General features: G+C 34.5%; 1 protein-coding gene across 1 annotated transcript in view; it reads right to left on the bottom strand.

Moving 5' to 3' along the window:
• The window catches only part of CADM2 (cell adhesion molecule 2), a 319,141-nt gene that overhangs the window by 154,145 nt on the left and 146,108 nt on the right, over window positions 1-18,888 (bottom strand). The window contains exon 4 of the mRNA XM_041734910.1: window positions 17,894-18,031. Coding sequence (XP_041590844.1) covers window positions 17,894-18,031 — 138 coding nt within the window. The remainder of the gene's footprint in view (window positions 1-17,893; window positions 18,032-18,888) is intronic.

Genomic DNA, 18,888 nt, shown 5'->3' with positions numbered 1-18,888 from the left:
AATGGTGCCTCAGGGATTATTTGTTCTCTATGGAAAAGAGGCTTAATAATATCTTCATTTAATTTAAAATTTCTTAAGTCTAAACTAGTTGATAAGAGGAGGGTAATTTTAATGGATTAAAAATCAAAATGATAGGCTAAAGTTAAGATATTATAACATGATCCTATATGTAGTTTCAGGAAAAAGCTGTTCCATTTTCTTACTCTTTCATGTCTAATGAAAAACGATATTTTTAGGGAAAGAGTTATGTTCAATAAAGTACATAAAATATTTGATTTTACTATTTAATAAATAATTTTAAAAACATTTAAGAACATATTAATGACAACAAAGTAAGTAATGTAAGCTGAGCTAATCCATTGTGTTCTGTCAAAGATTTGACCTTGAAAGTAATTTTGAATTTGAGGTATTTGTGGGTAGATATTTGCATGTTGCACTGAGTTTTACTTATTTTCAGAGAAGTCTGACTTTATCTTATTGATTTCAAAAATAAAATAATTATTCATAAAGAATAAAACTAGGTAAATGTTCTATGTCTTGTTCTTGAAAATAAATGCTCATGATTGTGTTCACAGATTAGTAAAAAAATCACCTAATTAAGATTTACCATTAAAAATTTTTACATAATTTAGGAAGTTTTGAGAGTAAGAAAAATTTCTAACATTTGACATATAGGGAAGGGACATAAAACGCTCAATTTATCTTATAACTATAAATTAATCATACAGGATACAAAGTTCTTCATAAATTATCTTGCAAAATAACTCATTTTTGCTAACTAGCCATTTCTGTGATTTTTCCATTTAAATATTAGTTTAAATCTCAATTAAAAACATATTAAAATATGCAATTATTCCCTTTTAGTCAAAATATGTCAGGATAACACAGATGCATTTATAGTCTTTTGTTATATTAAACAATATATATATTTATTTATGTGAACATATATATATATGAGCCCTTTTACCTTTTAGTGTTTTATAGATTTATACAAAGTTTTGCCTCATTTTTATATTAATTTGTATAAATCCATGTCCAATGTTTTCTGGTTTGTAGATCTAAGCAGTGGCAGTATAAGAAAATTTAGATCTCTTAGTAAACCACTATTATAATCATGTTTCACAATATATGAAAGACAAAACATTGCTGCTAATTGTTTAATTTTAATAACAGCTGTATTTTAAGAACCCACACATCTGCTTCCTTTAGCCAATTCCTTTACAAAAGTATCATTTAATATAATATTAAATGGACACATAAAATCTGATAGCATCGCATAAAATTTTAATGAGCTCATTCAAATAGAATAAACAAAAGTATAATTTGTTGCTTTTAATATTAGCTTATGTGACACCTTATAGGGTTCCTAACAGCAATAAAATGAACAGAAAAAAAACATCAATTAGAGCCAATCATTTTATCTTTTCTGTTTCATGCTGATCTCCTTCTTACCACCCTCACCCCCTGCCCCCCCCAAAAAAACCAGGCAGGAAATAGTACTTAAAATCTAAGTCTATTTTTGGTTTCTAGCTTTATAAAATAACTGATGCATTCACAGTTATAGAATCAATAAAATTTTTCTTTACGTTGCACAGTTAATTTGCTGATTGCATGTGTATTCTTGTTTCCTGTTCTGTCTTGTTTCAGTGTTTCCATTGTTTCTCCTTTGGCATGTCTTTCATTACATTGTGATCTACAGCCGTATTTTTTAAGAATGGATGTGCATACAAATCACCTTTGGATCTTGGCAGAAATGCAGATTCTGATTCAAGATGTTGTGGGATGGATGGAGCCTGAAAGTCTGCTGCTGGCCACGGACATATTTTGAGGAGAAAGATCAATGATGTAACCATCAATGAAGAGGAAATATTGGGACTTTTCTCTCTCCATCTCAAGCTATCTCTATCCATCATTTTAATTTACTCTCTTCCTAACCTTCCATTCTACCTTTACTATTTTAAAATATATATTTCTTCTCATTTTTTACATTTTTCAAAATATCCATTTCATATATTATATAATGTATTGGTATGATGGTCAACACAAGTTGAGAGCAAGCAATAAAAAGAGGTGTTTATAGGATTAGTTTCCTTCATAATCCTTGCCGCCACCCTTCTATCATTTTCCAAGGAGGTTTTGGACTTTTACCACTTGTTCACAAATAATCAGAACAGTGATTGCTTTGGGTGGGTGGCAGTTGAGAACTTTATTATGCTATCATTGTATATGTTGAAATTTTCTATAATAAAAAACCTAAAAACAGATCTGCCTAGGAAAATTCCTCAAGTATTTTCCTGAACATTTCTTTAAAAAAAAAATTATTTATTTATTCATGAGATACACACACACACACACACACACAGGCATAGACAGAAGCAGGCTCCATGCAGGAAGTCCGACATGGGACTAAATCCCAGGACTCCAGGATCACGCCCTGAGCCAAAGGCGGCACTAAACCACTGAGCCACCAGGGCTGCCCTCCTGAACATTTCTTGAACGTTAAGTCTCAAAGCAAATAATTTTCTACTAGTTTTTATATTTGTATTTATGACACTTGGAATGTAGAATAGTAGCCTGCTTCTATTTGGGTTTTAGATCTTTATCTTACTTAGAGCTAAGGTTGAAAATAAAAAAGGCAGATGTAATCATAAACAAGACCGCTGAAGCACTCAAATTAACAGATTTAGAAGCCCTACATCAGGTTAGCTAAGGAACAAAGGTCATCTGTGCATTGTTGTTTTTTTACATCCAAATTTTTCATAAAATATCAAATCTCAGGAGCTACATCCATATCCATCTCTCAACATTTATAATGTTAGGTCACCTGCCTCTATGTCTGTAGTTTCAGCTTCTTTTGGATTAGATTTTTTCTAAAAGAAATCATCTAAAGTGATTAAAGTTCCATAGAACTTCACTTTGTATCCACAGTGGTTCTAATCACCCTGTGTATTACAATCTGAATTTTTGTGATTCATTTTCTTTCTGTACTTTTGTGAATTTAATCCCATTTAAACAGATCCAGAAAGAAAATAATCTCAGTTTTATAAAGGATAATCTTGTTTTGCATCCTGGAGTAGCCAGGCATGCACCTAATGTGGGCCAGTTTCCCTTTAATCCATTGGAAGACCATTATGCCACAGCCACACTGGGAACAAGATAAGATTTAGACACAGCTTTCACTTGTTCCCAGTACTGCAAGTGCCATATCTCCTCATCATTGAGAGGTATCTCTTAGGAATTATGTAGGGGTATTATGTAACTTCCCCTGATCTATTTGGGTTTCTAATTCTCTGGCCACGACCAAAGCTGTAGGATCATGATGTTTTCCCCAGATATTGATGCTCCTATATAACTTGAACTTTACTATTATTTTCAGAGTCTGGGTTTGTAACAGTATTTTATGGTGGATCAGATGATAATTTTAGGGAATTATTCTGAATTCATATTAATGGTACTTAAATGATTTGACCTACTTACCTGAATATAGGTCATCTTGTCATAGAGAAGAGAAAATGTGGGCACTATACGAGATAACTTTATGTCAAAAATTTGAAACAGCCATTATGATATACAGCAGTATTTTTGGATATGTTGTGTAATTACTGTTACACAACTGGATATATTGTGTAATTACTGTTTAAAAGAAGTTCTATAGATCAAATTTTCTAAAACTACACCATTTTTAGAAGATAACCAACTCCCTATTACTTTGTTAGATTGACATAAAGTAACTATGCCTGGTTAACTCATTCAGTAACTTATATGCATATATTTTTTTTAAGATTTATTTGTTTTAAGAGAGAGAGAGTCCACAAGAGAGAATGTGAGGGGAAGGAGCAGAGGAAAAAGGAGAAAGAAACAAACTTAAGCAGACTTTGCACTGAGCACAGAGCTCAGGCAGGCCTTCATCTCATGACGCAACCTGAGCTGAAACCAAGAGTCCATTGCTTAACTGACTGTGCCACCCAGGTGCCCCTTAGATGTGTGTTTTAAAATCAATTTGTCTTGAAAGGAATGTCAGCACTTTATTTTTTTTCTCTTAAGATTAAGCCTTCAAAAAGTATTTTACAACGCATCTTTCTTTAATATTCAAGGTAAGTATTTTGTTTCTGCTTTAAACTTTTTCCAGAAGAAAAATATTGAAGTCACACCTTATATGATAGAGTGTTAAGTCTGATTAACCATTTTCATTTGTTCACTGGAGAAAACTTCAAAAGAAATTCATGAGGCAAATCTCTTTTTTTGCCTATGAGTGTTCCTTCCTACAACTCCAACTGGAAGGGGACAGATTTCTTCTCATAGTATTCCACATTTATTAGAGGTGCCATAGCCATCCTGTTTTTTAAAGCTATGGTTCTACCATTAGCCAGTACACAAAATAACCATTTTATTTGGCAAGGAATTTTACTGAAACTCAGTTCTTGTTAATAGATTTCAAAAGTTCAAAAAAGTGTAGTAATATTTTTGGAGAACTGATGAAGAGGAGATACTTTGCTTATCTAAATATTCTAAAACCTCTCTTTCAGTTTATTCAAACAGGTGAAATGTTATTCTTTGATCAGGTGTCTCTTCAGTGTCTGCATTGAAAGCTACTATGAGTATATGCTGTATGGATCTTGTTATATGTGCCCTGACTCCATTAAATACATACACATTTGTCTGAAACATGTGGATTCAGAGAGGAATTCTCTTTGTCTTTTGACGCTCAGCACCAGAAAATGTTAGACCTATTTCATACACTGTTTTGTGGACATAATAATTAACTGATCATGTCTCTTTCTTTGTAGTCAATAAAAGTACTAACAAAAAACGTTTGTGACTCATCATTGGCAAATGTGAAAGACTTAATGAAAAGGATTTGCTTGCTTATCTCACTTCAAGTTTTAATCTTGTTTTCTTTACTAATTTTGAGGTTGTTCCAAATTCAGTATCATTACCTTTTATGTTAATCCATGGGGTTTTTTTTCTGTATTAATGCAAATACTTCTAGCACATTATGAGTTGTAAGAGTCACTCTCCTTCAAAAAAACCAAAAAACAAAAAACTGGACGTAGTTCAATCATTGATGGCTCAGAAACAGTCAAATGTCTATTAGGATTTAAAACCTTAGAAGAACATTAAGAACTATATTGCTGAGTCTAGTAAAACAATCAGTAAGGAGTAGAACCATCTCCTTTGAAAATTATTGAGGTAAAGTCTTAGATCACTTTCACTCAAGTGACTAATTCTGTATTTAATTCTACATTTATATTTATTCAATTCTTATTTAGTTTCGTGTACCTCAGAAGGATATTCAGAAGTAGTTTGCTTTGCTTAGGACAGCATCCAGTAAAAATGAGTCACCACATCTAAAAATTATTATGGTACAGTCTGAGACCACTTTAACACAAGTGATTCATTTATTCTCTAGATTAAAACCTTGAGCATTTACCACATGCTTGACACCATGTCAGATTCCATATATAAAAAGTTGGGTGAGGAAATAAACTCCAGCCCAGGGAAGTGGACAGATATGTAAATATATTATTTAAATATTTTAAAAACTATTGGTATGTTCAAAATAATAGAGTATAAAAGTTTAAGAACTAACAATACCAGACCTTTTCTCTGATCTTCACCCTATCAGATATATCTTTTGAAAGGAGTATGAGAGATAGACTATCTTGGAGAAAAGTGGTTATTTAGAAAATTAGTTAATAATTGTTGCAAGAACCAAGATAGAGATTAATTTGTATTCAAGAATATCTTCTTTATACTATTATCACTTTCTTTGAATAATCAGCAGCAATATGAATATTACTTATTTCTACAATACTAATACAATGGACTAACTTACAGCATTTGCCAGTTTCAACAAAGTCTTCCTCTTTCTGACTTATACAACATGATAATGAGCTTTGAGGTATATACTGCATGGTTTGTGAAATTTATCTTGGGAAATATGGAGTTAGTTTTCACACTACCTATTATTCATATATACAAAACTCAAAAAAAGTGGTAGGAAGGGGAAGAATAGCAGCCTTTTGCAAATCTAATCCCAGACCACAACGTTTCAGTAGAGACTCTTTAATATTTTATATCTAATGGAATTAGAGCCATAAAATCTAAAAATTTTATCAGAATGTGAACATAAGTTATCCTCTATAGCACCTATACTTATTGAATGTGAATTCATAGTGTTTGCCATAACCAGGTTGGCCTTTTAGTGTTAAATTCCTCTCCTATGTAATTTCTTTTGTAGACATTCTTTGCTTATAATTGCCATGTTCTGTAGCACGTGACTTGAACCAGGTATAATTAAATCTGAAGAGGTACCTAAGCCCAGGGTGACTAATCTCCAGGGTGGCAAGCATGAGGTTTTATCCCCAAGCAGAAATAATGTAATCAAACTAGTTTCTGATTCTGTATCACATCTTAACGTGATTTAAAACCTTGAAGAATTCAAAGAAATTGAAGTTAAAAACACGTGTTTGAGCATGTATGCACACATATATCCCACAGCTAGTATGAGGAAAGCCATGATTTAGCCAATCTAATGAGAGAATACAATTCATGAGGTGGAGGAAAGGTGTGCCAAATAGAGGAAGAAGCAGATAGCCAATGGCAACAATAGACTGAAAGGAGCTAAGTAACTATGAAGCCAGTCAATCAGTGACCTCTTTATATCCAGGGAACAACTTTTATGGCTATAACTAGGTTCCCTCATGTTCCTTTCACTTGGCCATGGTCAGAAAAACCTTACAATAATTGCTCTTCACTTGAGAGTAGGTTGAGTGAACATCAGTGTCACTAACCAAAAATCTGGACAGGAGAAAACAACTTTCACTTACAGCACTTTCTAAGAACAAATTTTATATTTTGTGCACTCTGGGTTTTTTTTCTATTTTTAGGCTAAATCAAAAGATGATGCCACCTGACTTAAACAAAACAAAACAAAACAAAAAACAAAACAAAACAAAAAAGACAAAACTACCTGACTCTAAGTTTGATGCCTCAGAGTACTCACTATATTTGTATAGATTTTAATACCCTTTCTCCTATTGAAGACTGAAAGATTTATTCTATTTTATATTTTAAAAGGTGATTTATTGTAGGACCCAAAAGATGATAAAAGATGGCAGAAAAAAATTAAGGTCTCAGGTCTCTGAGATCACCATCTGAGCTGAAACCAAGAGTCAGACACTTAACCAACGGAGCCATCCAGATGCCCCAGTCTGTTCTTAATTAATTAAAGTTAGGCATATTCTGTCAGGTAAACATTCATTTCCTTTGTCTAGTTAGTAGTTTCATCCATGTCAGCCTGTGTAAGTTGTGGGCAGTTGTCATTTGTTACTGTTTTTCTTTGAAGTGTATTTCTTCATTTCTTCCTATTATCCCTCTCCTCAAAAACTAAAGACAATGTTGGTCTAAACTCTGAGTAAGTGAGCAGTTTCTGTCTTGGAAAAGTACAAAAGCTAGTGATGGATCATCAAAAACCTGGAATGAGACACATTAAACGTAAATAAATAATCTTTATCTAATGCAGTTCTATTGTTTTATCATCTTTTTCTACTCTTATTGACTACTGTTGATTGCTGCTTCTTTTCTTTTACTTAGAATTGTATTTACTCTGTATTTGCCTTTTGTTTCTTCTCTTCACTATCTTTTTTAGGCATAGCAATCCTTAAGGCAGCCCAAGGGTGGGAATTCAGCTATATTTAACTATAGAGAAAAGAGAAGAAGAAGGGAGATCAACAATATAATTTTTAAAAAGACTAATTAAAGGGGCGCCTGGGTGACTCAATTGGTTAAGACCCAGGTCTTGTTTTCAGCTTAAGTCATGATTTCTCAATGGTGAGATTGAGCTCTACGCTGGGCTCTACACTCAGGGGGAGTCTGCTTTTCTCTCCCTCTCCCCCTCTCCTCTACCCCTCCCACAACTTGCATGCTCTCTCTCTAAAACAATAAATCCTAAAAAAAAGACTAATTAAAAACTAAACAAATTAAAACATGTCAAATTATTAAATCATTCTTAAAATTCATACATGACATTTTTATATAAAGTTCATGAAGAAGAACATAATTAAAAATAGCCTATAATTACCAGGAAAAGGGAATTTATGGAATAGTTTCATCTCTAGAGGCAAGAAATAAATTTTGACATAAAATGGTCAAAAAAAGAAATGTAATTTTTTTCTGTGAAAAAATAGCAGGAAATGAGAGATAGAATAGTTTATAAGGATAAATAAAGGAATGAAAGGAATGAAATGATATATTAGAATAATTTATGAGTTTACATTATAAAAAGACATGAATATAAAAAAGAAATCAGGGGCACTTGGGTGGTTCAGAAGCATCTGCCTTCAGCTCAGGTCATGATCCCAGGGTCCTGGGATGGAGCCCCATGTGGTGGGGCTCCCTGCTCAGTGGGGAGTCTGCTTCTCCTTCTCCCTCTGCCCCTCCACCCCTCTTGTGCTCTCTGTTTCTCTGTTTTTCAAATAAATAATAAAATCTTTTTTAAAAAAAATCGAGGACAATTTCCAGAATATCAGCATAGGGGACTCTGCAGACTCCTCCAGTGAAACAACCAGAACTGGTGAAAATTATTTAAATATACATATACGTATGTTCTCTAAAAATCATCTAATAGTATACAGCAACTTATGAAACAATTATTCAAGAAAATCAATTAAATCTTAGTAAGAACAAATAGAGCTTGTAGTATTTAAGACATGACCTGTTCCCTACTTTCACCCTACCTCCAACTCAGCACAAGGGAAGCTTGCCTCCTAATGAATGTTGCCCAGATGATGGGACCCATCCTCCCCACCAGCTCACTTTCAAAAGCTATCGTATTTTCTTAGCAGAGCCAGGTGTTCCCCTCATTCCTGCTGTCAGTTGCAGAGGCCTAATTCCAAGGGAGTGTGGGAGTGTTCTACCCAGTCTGAACTTAGGCCAAGAATACAAAGACATCATGGCTTTTGCCCCAGTTCACTCATAAAGTGGACATTTCAAGCCAGAGAAACAAGGGGAGAAAACCAGGGCTGCCGCCACTCCCCCAGCACCCTGCTTATAAAGAGTGACATAGTGTCACTTTGAAAGAAGTAAAACATTCTATCAAAGTGAGTGTGGATACATTTCACTCTTCTTCTTCCTGCACATCCTCTTAAATTCATTCTATCACCTTAAAACAAACAAGCAAACAGACACAATGAAAATGCATCACCATTAAATAAAGTATTACTTATTTAAAGTTGGCAGGGAAGAATATCAAAAAAGAGAAAGTTGTATCAAGAGAGAACTCCAGACCTTTTCAGGGTCTCACCCACTGTTTAGCAAAGCAAGCACTGATAAGTGTATCTGGGTGAGGAAACTGAGCCTGAGACAAGAACCATCTAAAAGGTTTAGAGGAAATAGCACATGATGCTCACACAGTGGGGAATAGTGTTGTGACCAATCTGATTGAAAACAATAATTCCTAGCATAAATACTGCTCTGGTCTTGCCTAAGAAATTTTTTAGACTCTGAAAAGATTAAACCCTTTCTAAGTAACTTGACCAGAAGGAAGCATAATAATACTGACAGAGATATGAGAATATTCAGCATCAAAAAGGCAAATTTCACAAAGTCTGGAATCCAATCAAAAACTGCATCCAAAGAAGCAGAAAAATACTATCTATAATGAGATCAATCAATCAATCAATCAATCAAATCTGACCTTGAAATAATAGAGCTAAGAGAAATAAAAGATAAGGGCATTGAAAATACATTCAAAACCTAAAGATATGAAATTTATGCAAATAATTTTTTGTGATCTTGGGTTAGGCAAAAATGTCATCCATAAAATATGAAATTATGATTTATAAAAGTAAAAAATAATAATAAAAAGGTTGTGCTTTATGAAGTGGTACTTCATAAAATTGTTTGGAAGTGTCTTTAAAAATTGAATATAGGTCTGCCATATGACCTATTCATTCTGGCCCTAGTCATTGCCAAGAGAGATGAAAGCATATCTACATATAAAGACTTACACACAATGTTCATAACTGCTTAGTTTTTATAGCCTCATACCATAAATAACTCAAATATCTATCACCAGATAAATGGATATACAAATTATAGTATAGATCCATACAATAGAATATCAGCGATAAATAGGAATAACTTTTACATATGCAAGAACAGGGATAAATCTGAAAATACTTACACTGAGAAAATCAAAAGAAAAGAAATATTAACTGAGTCTATTTATATAGAATTCTAGAAAATGCAAACTAATCTGCAATGACATAGAACAGTGGTTCTGATTTGAGCATGAAATGAGGAGTGGGGAGAGAAGTTTAAGAGGGAAGGAGTTTTTTTTTAAAGATATGAGCAAAGGATTATAAAGGAGTATAAACAAATGCTTCAATGATGCATTTGTTCATTATCTTGATTGATGAGGTTTCATCAGTATATACAAATATGAAAATCTACCAAACTGTCCAGTTCAAATATGTGTATATTGTTTTCTCTTATATCTCAATAAAGCTTGGGAAATATCAGGAAGGGAGACAGAACATAAAGACTCCTAACTCGGGGAAACGAACTAGGGGTGGTGGAAGGGGAGGAGGGCGGGTGTTGGAGGGGAATGGGTGACGGGCACTGAGGTGGACACTTAATGGGATGAGCACTGGGTGTTTTTCTGTATGTTGGTAAATTGAACACCAATAAAAATTAATTAAAAAAAAATAAATAAATCTAGGTACTACCACTAAAAAAAAAAAAAAAATTAAAAAGAAAGTTTCTCAAAGTTTTGGGGGATAATTTACTATCATTAAGCATTCATGATCACATGAAAGTTGCTTTCTCTATTTCCATAAGAAATCTCATGTATATCATGGTGTGGCTCACAGCATCTTGAGGTAATACACTTAAAATCATTCAAAAAATTTTAGATTGTCCATGTTGTCACACACAGAGACACACACACATGACATACAGGTACTGTTAATGCTGTTTTCTTTTCTCATCTAATACGTGTCCAGCATGATCCAGATTTAAATGACTAGGACATTTCCAAAGTGGTAGGTATAAACAAAGAACATGAAAAATCATTGATTTATGGGGTACAAGTTTAACTATTGATACTTTTGGTTAATCCTTATCATCTATGACACAGGAATGTTAAACACAGGGGACACAAGTTTTTCCTTCTTATTTTCTTCTTCAGGGAATTTACAATCCTTTTTTTGCATATTAGTATTTCTCTCATTCAAATCAAATTTATGTAAAACTGATGTTAAATGAAGCATTAGACTAAATCTAGTTTTGCAACACCAAACAGAATATGTAAATTAAATAAATAATCTACCATGTTTCAAAGTGCATTTCATAGAATTCAGTGCAAAACAACATAAAAGCATGAAAGAAAAACAATTATGTGGTCAAAGAATACTGTTAAGATGTCAGCTAAAGGAATTTTTGCACAAATTCTCAGAAATGTTAAAATGCTAGAGTATACTTTGACTTAGTTTTACACAATCTCTTTGTAAGAACAGACTCATAATGTACACGGAATATTAAGCCTTATTTTCTGAATTTAGTCAATTAGAACCCCTTCCTTTGTTTCCTCAAATATTTACTAATACTTGGCTTAGTGGTCTCTAATTCTGTGCATTCTCAAAAATAGTGAGCTAAGGATCACTAGGAATAGGCATTTTTAAACTAGTACCTCGGATGATTTTTTTTAAAGATTTTATTTATTTATTCAGGAGAGACACAGAGAGAGAGGCAGAGACCCACGCAGAGGGAGAAGCAGGCTCCATGCAGAGAGCCAGATGCAGGACGCAATCTCGGGACTCCAGGATCATGCCCTGGGTCAAAGGCAGGCGGTAACCGCTGAGCCACCCAGGGATCCCCACCTCAGGTGATTCTAATCCAAGCCATCTAATGGCCACTTTTTGAGAAACACAGCATTTGGAAATTCACTCTCATGCTTCCAAATGCTGAAAAAGTTATTTACTACATAGTCTACAGTAAAATTACACTACATTTAGCCAACCTGAAAATGAGCTGTTGCATTATTTTTGATTGGTGTGATAGTGTGTGTCAAAACCCCTGTTCACATGGGGAGATACAGCTTAAGCCAACTTAAGCCTGATGGTCAACATTTGACACACACAATGTATAATAAGTAAATAACACTTGTAGAATACAGGCAATATCATTAGGTAGCAACAAGCTTCAGTGACTCGCCACAAAGTCAGGCTCGGCTGCATATGTATGTCCTTCATAGCATAATTCTGAAGGGAGGAGGAAGCACTGCACACATGAAAAGCGATGACTGTTTTAAAGGCTAAAACTGAAAACGTCCCTCATTGTGAGATGATAAACCTTTTATGGTCAGAATACCTTCCCTAGACATAGGTCACCTAACTCCAAAGACCTATTAAGCTTAACTTTTAGATTCTGTATAATTACTTCAACTTCATTATTTTAAATAAACATTATTACATATTTCTGAACTAATTCTTCCTAATGTCTCTTTTATTTCCATATGTTCATTACTAAAATCACTCAAAGTTATAATGTCTTTCAGCTTTCTTTTTGCTTCCTCTCTCAGAACTATTCACCAGGTTCCTCTAAAATTTGGCTTCTTTTCCACATCCATCTTCTTTTTTAAAAATTCCATTTTATTCCCACTAAAAATTCCATTTTACCATTAAGTCAGAGCCTAATTAGTTCATACTCGAAATGTCCCTTAAATATTCTTCCAGCCTTCAGCTTTCTCCCCAGACTCAAGTGCTAGGTCTTAGAATATTCAAGTTCAGTCTTTGCCAGATGTATGACCATAAGAAATTATTCTGCTTCTTTAGATCTCAGTTTTCTGTTGTTACAAAACAAATTATCATAAATTTAATGGCTTAAAGCAATGCACATAATCTCTATGGATTAGGAGTACAGAGAAGGCTTGTCCTGGCCCTCTTGTCAGTTTCACATTTATTAACCCATAATCTCTATGGATTAGGAGTCCAGAGGCTTGTCCTGGTCTTCTTGTCAATATCACCAGACTGAAGTTAGGGTGTTGGCTGGGGCTGTGATTCCCGTCTGAGTTTTAGGGTCTTCTTCAAGCTCACTGGTTGTTCACAAATTTATTTCCTTGAGGCTACATGTCTGAGGTCCCCCCTTGTTCACTAGCTGTCACTCAGGAATTGCTTCCAGCAACCAGAGGTCCCTCATAGCTCTTTGCCACAGACTCCCTATAGGCAAGGGAGTCTGTGGCAAACAGGGATTGCAAGATTACTGTTTACTTCCTTTCAGGCCGGGAGGAGAATGTCTCTCTGACACTTCATTCCTTTATAAAGATCTCACCTCATTATATCAGGTTTGCCCTTGAGAATCATCCTTTGATGAACTCAAGAGAGACACATAATTATATCTGCCAAGTCCTTTTTGCGATATAAGGCAACATGATCAAGGATGTGACATCCCATGTGCTATACTCACAAGCCTGTCCTACCTTCAAGGGGAAGAGATCACACATGATGTGGGGCACTGGGAGTTGTCATGGAATTCAGCCTAACACCGACATGTAAAAGCTGGGAAAGAAATCTGGAGATTTCATGATAGTAACTGTTCAAACTACAAATTGATAATCTTATACATGAAATGAAAAATTAATGAAGTTTATAAAAGTTTGTAAGGTTCATAAAATATAAGTTCTCAGGGAGCTAGCAAATTTCAAAAGGCAATGCTCATTTTTTCCCAGACTAAATGTCAAATATTCAGACTTCCTTACAACACAGAAGATTAAAAGCTGCAGTGAAACCACCTATGGTTTTGAATAAAGAGCTATCCAGAAGCACCAAAAGGATTTCTGAGTTAGACTCATGGCAGGGGAAGAGGAAGGGATGGATAGATGAAAATTATGCTTCATTGTATTCTTTAAAGCTCATAGAAAAAAAAAGTTTCAACTATTGCCTACAGAATAAAATTCCAAACCCCTTACTATGGAAAAAAAGATCCTTGAAGACTTAATTGGCCCTGGCTTTCCTGTTTACCTTTCACATCTATATCACACAGAAGGTTCTATGGTTACTGCTAACATGCTTTTACTCTGCACAAATACATGGTTTCTTTCCTTAGAATGCTCTACTACCTACATGTACCCACAACCCATATGATGATTCAATTCATTGTTTAATATCCACTTATTTATTTAGCAGCTATTTACTGAGTGCCTATATCCATCAATCAATTGTTAAGTCTTAACCTCTTCTCCCACAAAGTAGGGCTGCTCTCTTCTCCTTCTCCTTCTCCTTCTCCTTCTCCTTCTCTTCTCCTTCTCCTTCTCCTCTTCTCCTTCGCCTTCTCCTTCTCCTTTCTTCTTCTTCTTCTTTCTAGTACAAAATCTATAGCCAGATCATGTATCTATTACCATACCTGTAAATCCTATGTTTATATGTCTAGCCCCAAAATGTGAATTCCTGGAAGGAATTATTTTATTTGTTTATATTTCTAAGACTAATTCAGGGATTGTTACAACGCATTAATTGTGGTTTGCTGAAGATAGTGATGGTAATAATAATAATAAGAGTAATAACAATAATATTAAAAATGTTTTTAGTGATTCCTCATACTGTGAAAACACTTTATACATACTGACTCACACAAAATCCTTCCAACAGTGCTTTGAGGCAAACATTAGTTTTCTCATAGACTTGTGAGGACTATAAAGTTCAGACACAGAGACAAGGCTTTTATATATTACTGCTGCTTCTTTTTTGATTTTAAGATTTTACTTATTTGACAGAGAGATAGAGCCACAGAGCACAAGTGGGAAAATGGCAGAGGGAGAGGGAGAAGCAGGCTTCCCACTGAGCAGGGAACCTGACACGGGACGGGGCTCAATACCAGGACTCCATGATCATGACCTTAGCTGAAGGCAGACATTTAACCAACTGAACCACTCAGGCGCCCCTGTTACGGATGCTTCTTAACTTTATGTTCTCTATACCAGTGTAGTCCCCAAACAGGAGTATCAGCATCATTCACACATGTGACACAGTGCTGACAATGTATGTTCTCATGCTCCAACCGAGACCTACTCCATCATAAAATTTGGGGACAGAGCCCTATGATCCGAGATTTAACAGGCACTATAGATGATGATACCTGCTAAAGTTTGAGAACCAGTGCTCTGGAATCTACTATGGAAATATCTTGACAAAAAAAAACTTAATCAGCTATGACTTTCAGACAACTTTTACCCAGAAATTTGGAAATTACATTTATGTTAGGTAGTGATGAAGGAAAAAAGAAAAGCAGAAAAATGACTCATCCTGATATCATAAATCACATTGAAGATCCATATACCCATTATAGAGAGTCGCTGAAACTTAACACAATGTCACTATGCTGAACTGACCAACACTTAGCTAAAAGGTAAGGATGCTACACACAGCATATTTGCATATACACCTATAAAGATAGTTTAACGCACTCAAGAAGTTCACCATATAACTGTGAAGAAAACAAACTATATTAATATGAAAAAGAAGAATTATAAAATAGAAAAGCTATGTAGATGAATGCAAGTTTAGGGATAATGAGTGCTCTCTCAATGGCCACACATTGGAGAACACAGAAATAAAGGAGGCCTCACTATTTCTGAATGGGGAGTACAGAACCATGAGCTGATTCTGTGTATGGTTTTTGTCTTGATTTTTTTTCTAATCTTTACTCAGATGATTTTCCAGTATGGTGTTTATAGGATCAAACTTTAATGTTTTACCTAGGATATAATGGAATCTGTTTGGTACTCAGAGCAGAAGCCAAATTTGTGAAAAAGCAAGGTATATTCTGAAATATGAGTACATTATAGATTTTCCATCAGGCTACAATGTTAAAAACTATCAATCAATATTAATGAAGTACCTAGTATGTTATTCTCTGACCTCCCTGGGAATATGAGATAAATTCTTGAAACACAAATAAAATGCTAAGAAATTGAGAGCAACTGACTACCAAACTATGTCAGAATTAATGTGAATAATAAAACAAAAGAGAGTACTTAAGAAGAACATTCTAGCATAAACCATGTCTTTCACACAGAGAGACATATATGATGTGCAAGAATTCACTGACTGGAGCTTTCTCATAGGCCAAGGAAGTTGGATTTGAAATTTATTTTACAGGTTAGGGCTTTTTTTTAAAGATTTTATTTATTTATTTATGAAAGACCCAGAGAGAGAGAGAGGCAGAGACACAGAGGGAGAAGCAGGCTCCATGCAAGGAGCCCAACATGGGACTTGTTCCCGGGACTCCATGATCACACCCTGGGACTCCAGGATCATGCCCTGGGCTGAAGGCAGGCATTAAACCACTGAGCCACCCAGGGATCCCTTGGTTAGGGCTTTTTTTTTTTTTTGGTTAGGGCTTTTGATCAAAAGTGCTTAAATAGAAAAAAAAATGGCTGGATCAGATCCTTCTCATAGTATGGAAGCAGGGTAGAGGATCCAGTTAGCAAAGATCCAACAAAGTCCAGACATGCCTAAATAAACACATCCTAAATGCAGAATTAGAATGGGTGTTACTGAGCCCTGGCCATATATGTGATCAGATTATATACTAGCCTAAAAGTTTAACTTAGCATAGCAACATGTCTAACATGTCTTGGGAGCTTGCATTTCTCCAAATTTTGTTTAATAACATGTATTTAATAGAAGACCTGCAACAAAAGTGGTGATTAAGGATAAATTACAGGTAAGTCCTTGTTTGCAGAAAAATACACAGTAATTAAATTAGAAAAGAGAATAATTAAATAGATTACAAACATATAATTTCTTAGTAACAGAAGGAATCTTATATCATATTTGATATCATATTTGGATATGGAAATTCAAGATATTGAATTAAAAATTAAAATGATTAGAATGGTTTTCATAAACCTATCCCCTAGCAGGTTACCTTAAGAATAACACATCATTACCATGTATATAGGAAGCATTTTTAACAATCATCATGACCAATTGTTGGATTTTAATGTGCATGTGACATCAGGTCCAAGATACACATATGTGAAGTTAAAAAAATGAAAAATCCAAACCAGACAAACTACTAACCTCACTAGGCATTTCGCCTATGAACTTATTTCCCACCTACAGGTTATGTGTGTGTGTGTGTGTGTGTGTGTGTGTGTGTGTGTGTTTATATTTAAGTATATGAAGTAACAGCAGAGCTATACTTCATATTTAAACTACTGTGTATTTGTACTGAGATGAATATATTTTTTGCCCTCTGAGGACTACGGGGAATCAGATTCATTGATGTGGAGCCAATTTTGTTCTTAGGACTTTATAATTCCAGAAACCAACAAATTGAAGACACAATTCATGGAATTTGTCTGTAATCCAAATATGAGAGGAGTTTGGAAACAATTATACCTAACCTGTACTTAGTGTTCACTCTGGCCAAGCATAAATCTATGTGTTTTTTATACAATAACTCATTTATTTCTCCAATGTTTCCATGAGGTATATGATATTTTTGACTTGTTATACATAAGGGGAAAATGGGGCACACAGGGATTAAATTAATATACCTTATGGGATTACCTAATTTAAGAAACAGGTAAATGGTTTAAATTATACTTAATAAGAAAGTGACTGTGGTTTTAAAAAGAAATGCCCTGGGCAACCCAGGTTGCTCAGTGGTTTAGCTCCGCCTTCGGGCCAGGGCATGATCCTGGAGACCCGGGATCGAATCCTGAGTCTGGCTTCCTGCATGGAGCCTGCTTCTCCCTCTGCGGGTCTCTCTCTCTCTCTCATGAATAAATAAATAAAATCTATAAAAAGAAATTCCCTGCATCTCACACTTTATACCAGCTTCAGCACATTAATTTTGACTCGGGAAAACTTTCCCCATTCTTTACCTTTAATCTCTTTGTCATTTTTGAACCATCTTATATCAGCTGCAGGTTTACTACCAGATGTTTTACAAGTCAGTTGCATCAAGTCTCCCTCCATAACTGGTGATGAAAATCCACTAATTTGAGGCTTCTCGGGAACACCTGAAATTTAAGAAAATGGCATGGACATCAATCACCAGGGCTGATTCATTCTGATGACTATTACTTTCACAAAGCTAAAATGGGTTCTTAACTGACAATATTTTCAATCAAAATACTAAAGTTTTGTATAATAAACTACTTAAAATATCTATATAATGTACATATAATGTGTGTATATTGTGTATACACACACACACAGAGACAGAGACGTATACATATGTATATTCAAAAGTCCTCCTTATCTGCAGGAGATACAGTGCAAGACTCCCAGTGGATGCTTGAAATTGTGGATAGCACATAAAACTATCTTTACTATGTTTTTCTCCTATCTATATATACCTAAAATAAAGGTTAATTTGTAAATCAGGCCTAGTAAAAGATTAACAATGATTACTAATAATAAAATGGAATAATTACAACAATATGTCATAATAAAGTTTATATGAAAGCAGTCTCTCTCTCAAAATATTGTACTGTACTCACCCTTTATTCTTGGGAGAATATAAGATAAAATGCCTGACTGATAGGAAGAAGTAAGGTGAATGACATAAATGTTGCAATGCAACATTTAGGCTACTATTGGCCTGACAATAAGTCAGAAGGAGGATCACTTGCTTCCAGACCACAGTTGATCATGGGTAACTTCAAGTGTGGAAGGTGAAATTGTAGATGGGAGTGGAGTGGGGAACTACTGTAAATATGTATATGTGTATGTGTATTATCCAAAGGCATTTAAAATGCATTTAGTTCAAAGTAGCTTTTAAAGTTTTACCTGCAATGTAAATCTTAGAAACAGCCGTTCAATATATCTTAACGTTTATCAGTATAAGGATTTAAGAAGGTAGATTGTTTACAAT

The sequence above is a fragment of the Vulpes lagopus genome, chromosome 20, assembly GCF_018345385.1.
Source record: "Vulpes lagopus strain Blue_001 chromosome 20, ASM1834538v1, whole genome shotgun sequence".
Classification (NCBI taxonomy): Eukaryota; Metazoa; Chordata; class Mammalia; order Carnivora; family Canidae; genus Vulpes; species Vulpes lagopus.
Note: the sequence above shows the minus strand (reverse complement) of the source record. Positions and strands in the feature narration are given on the sequence as shown.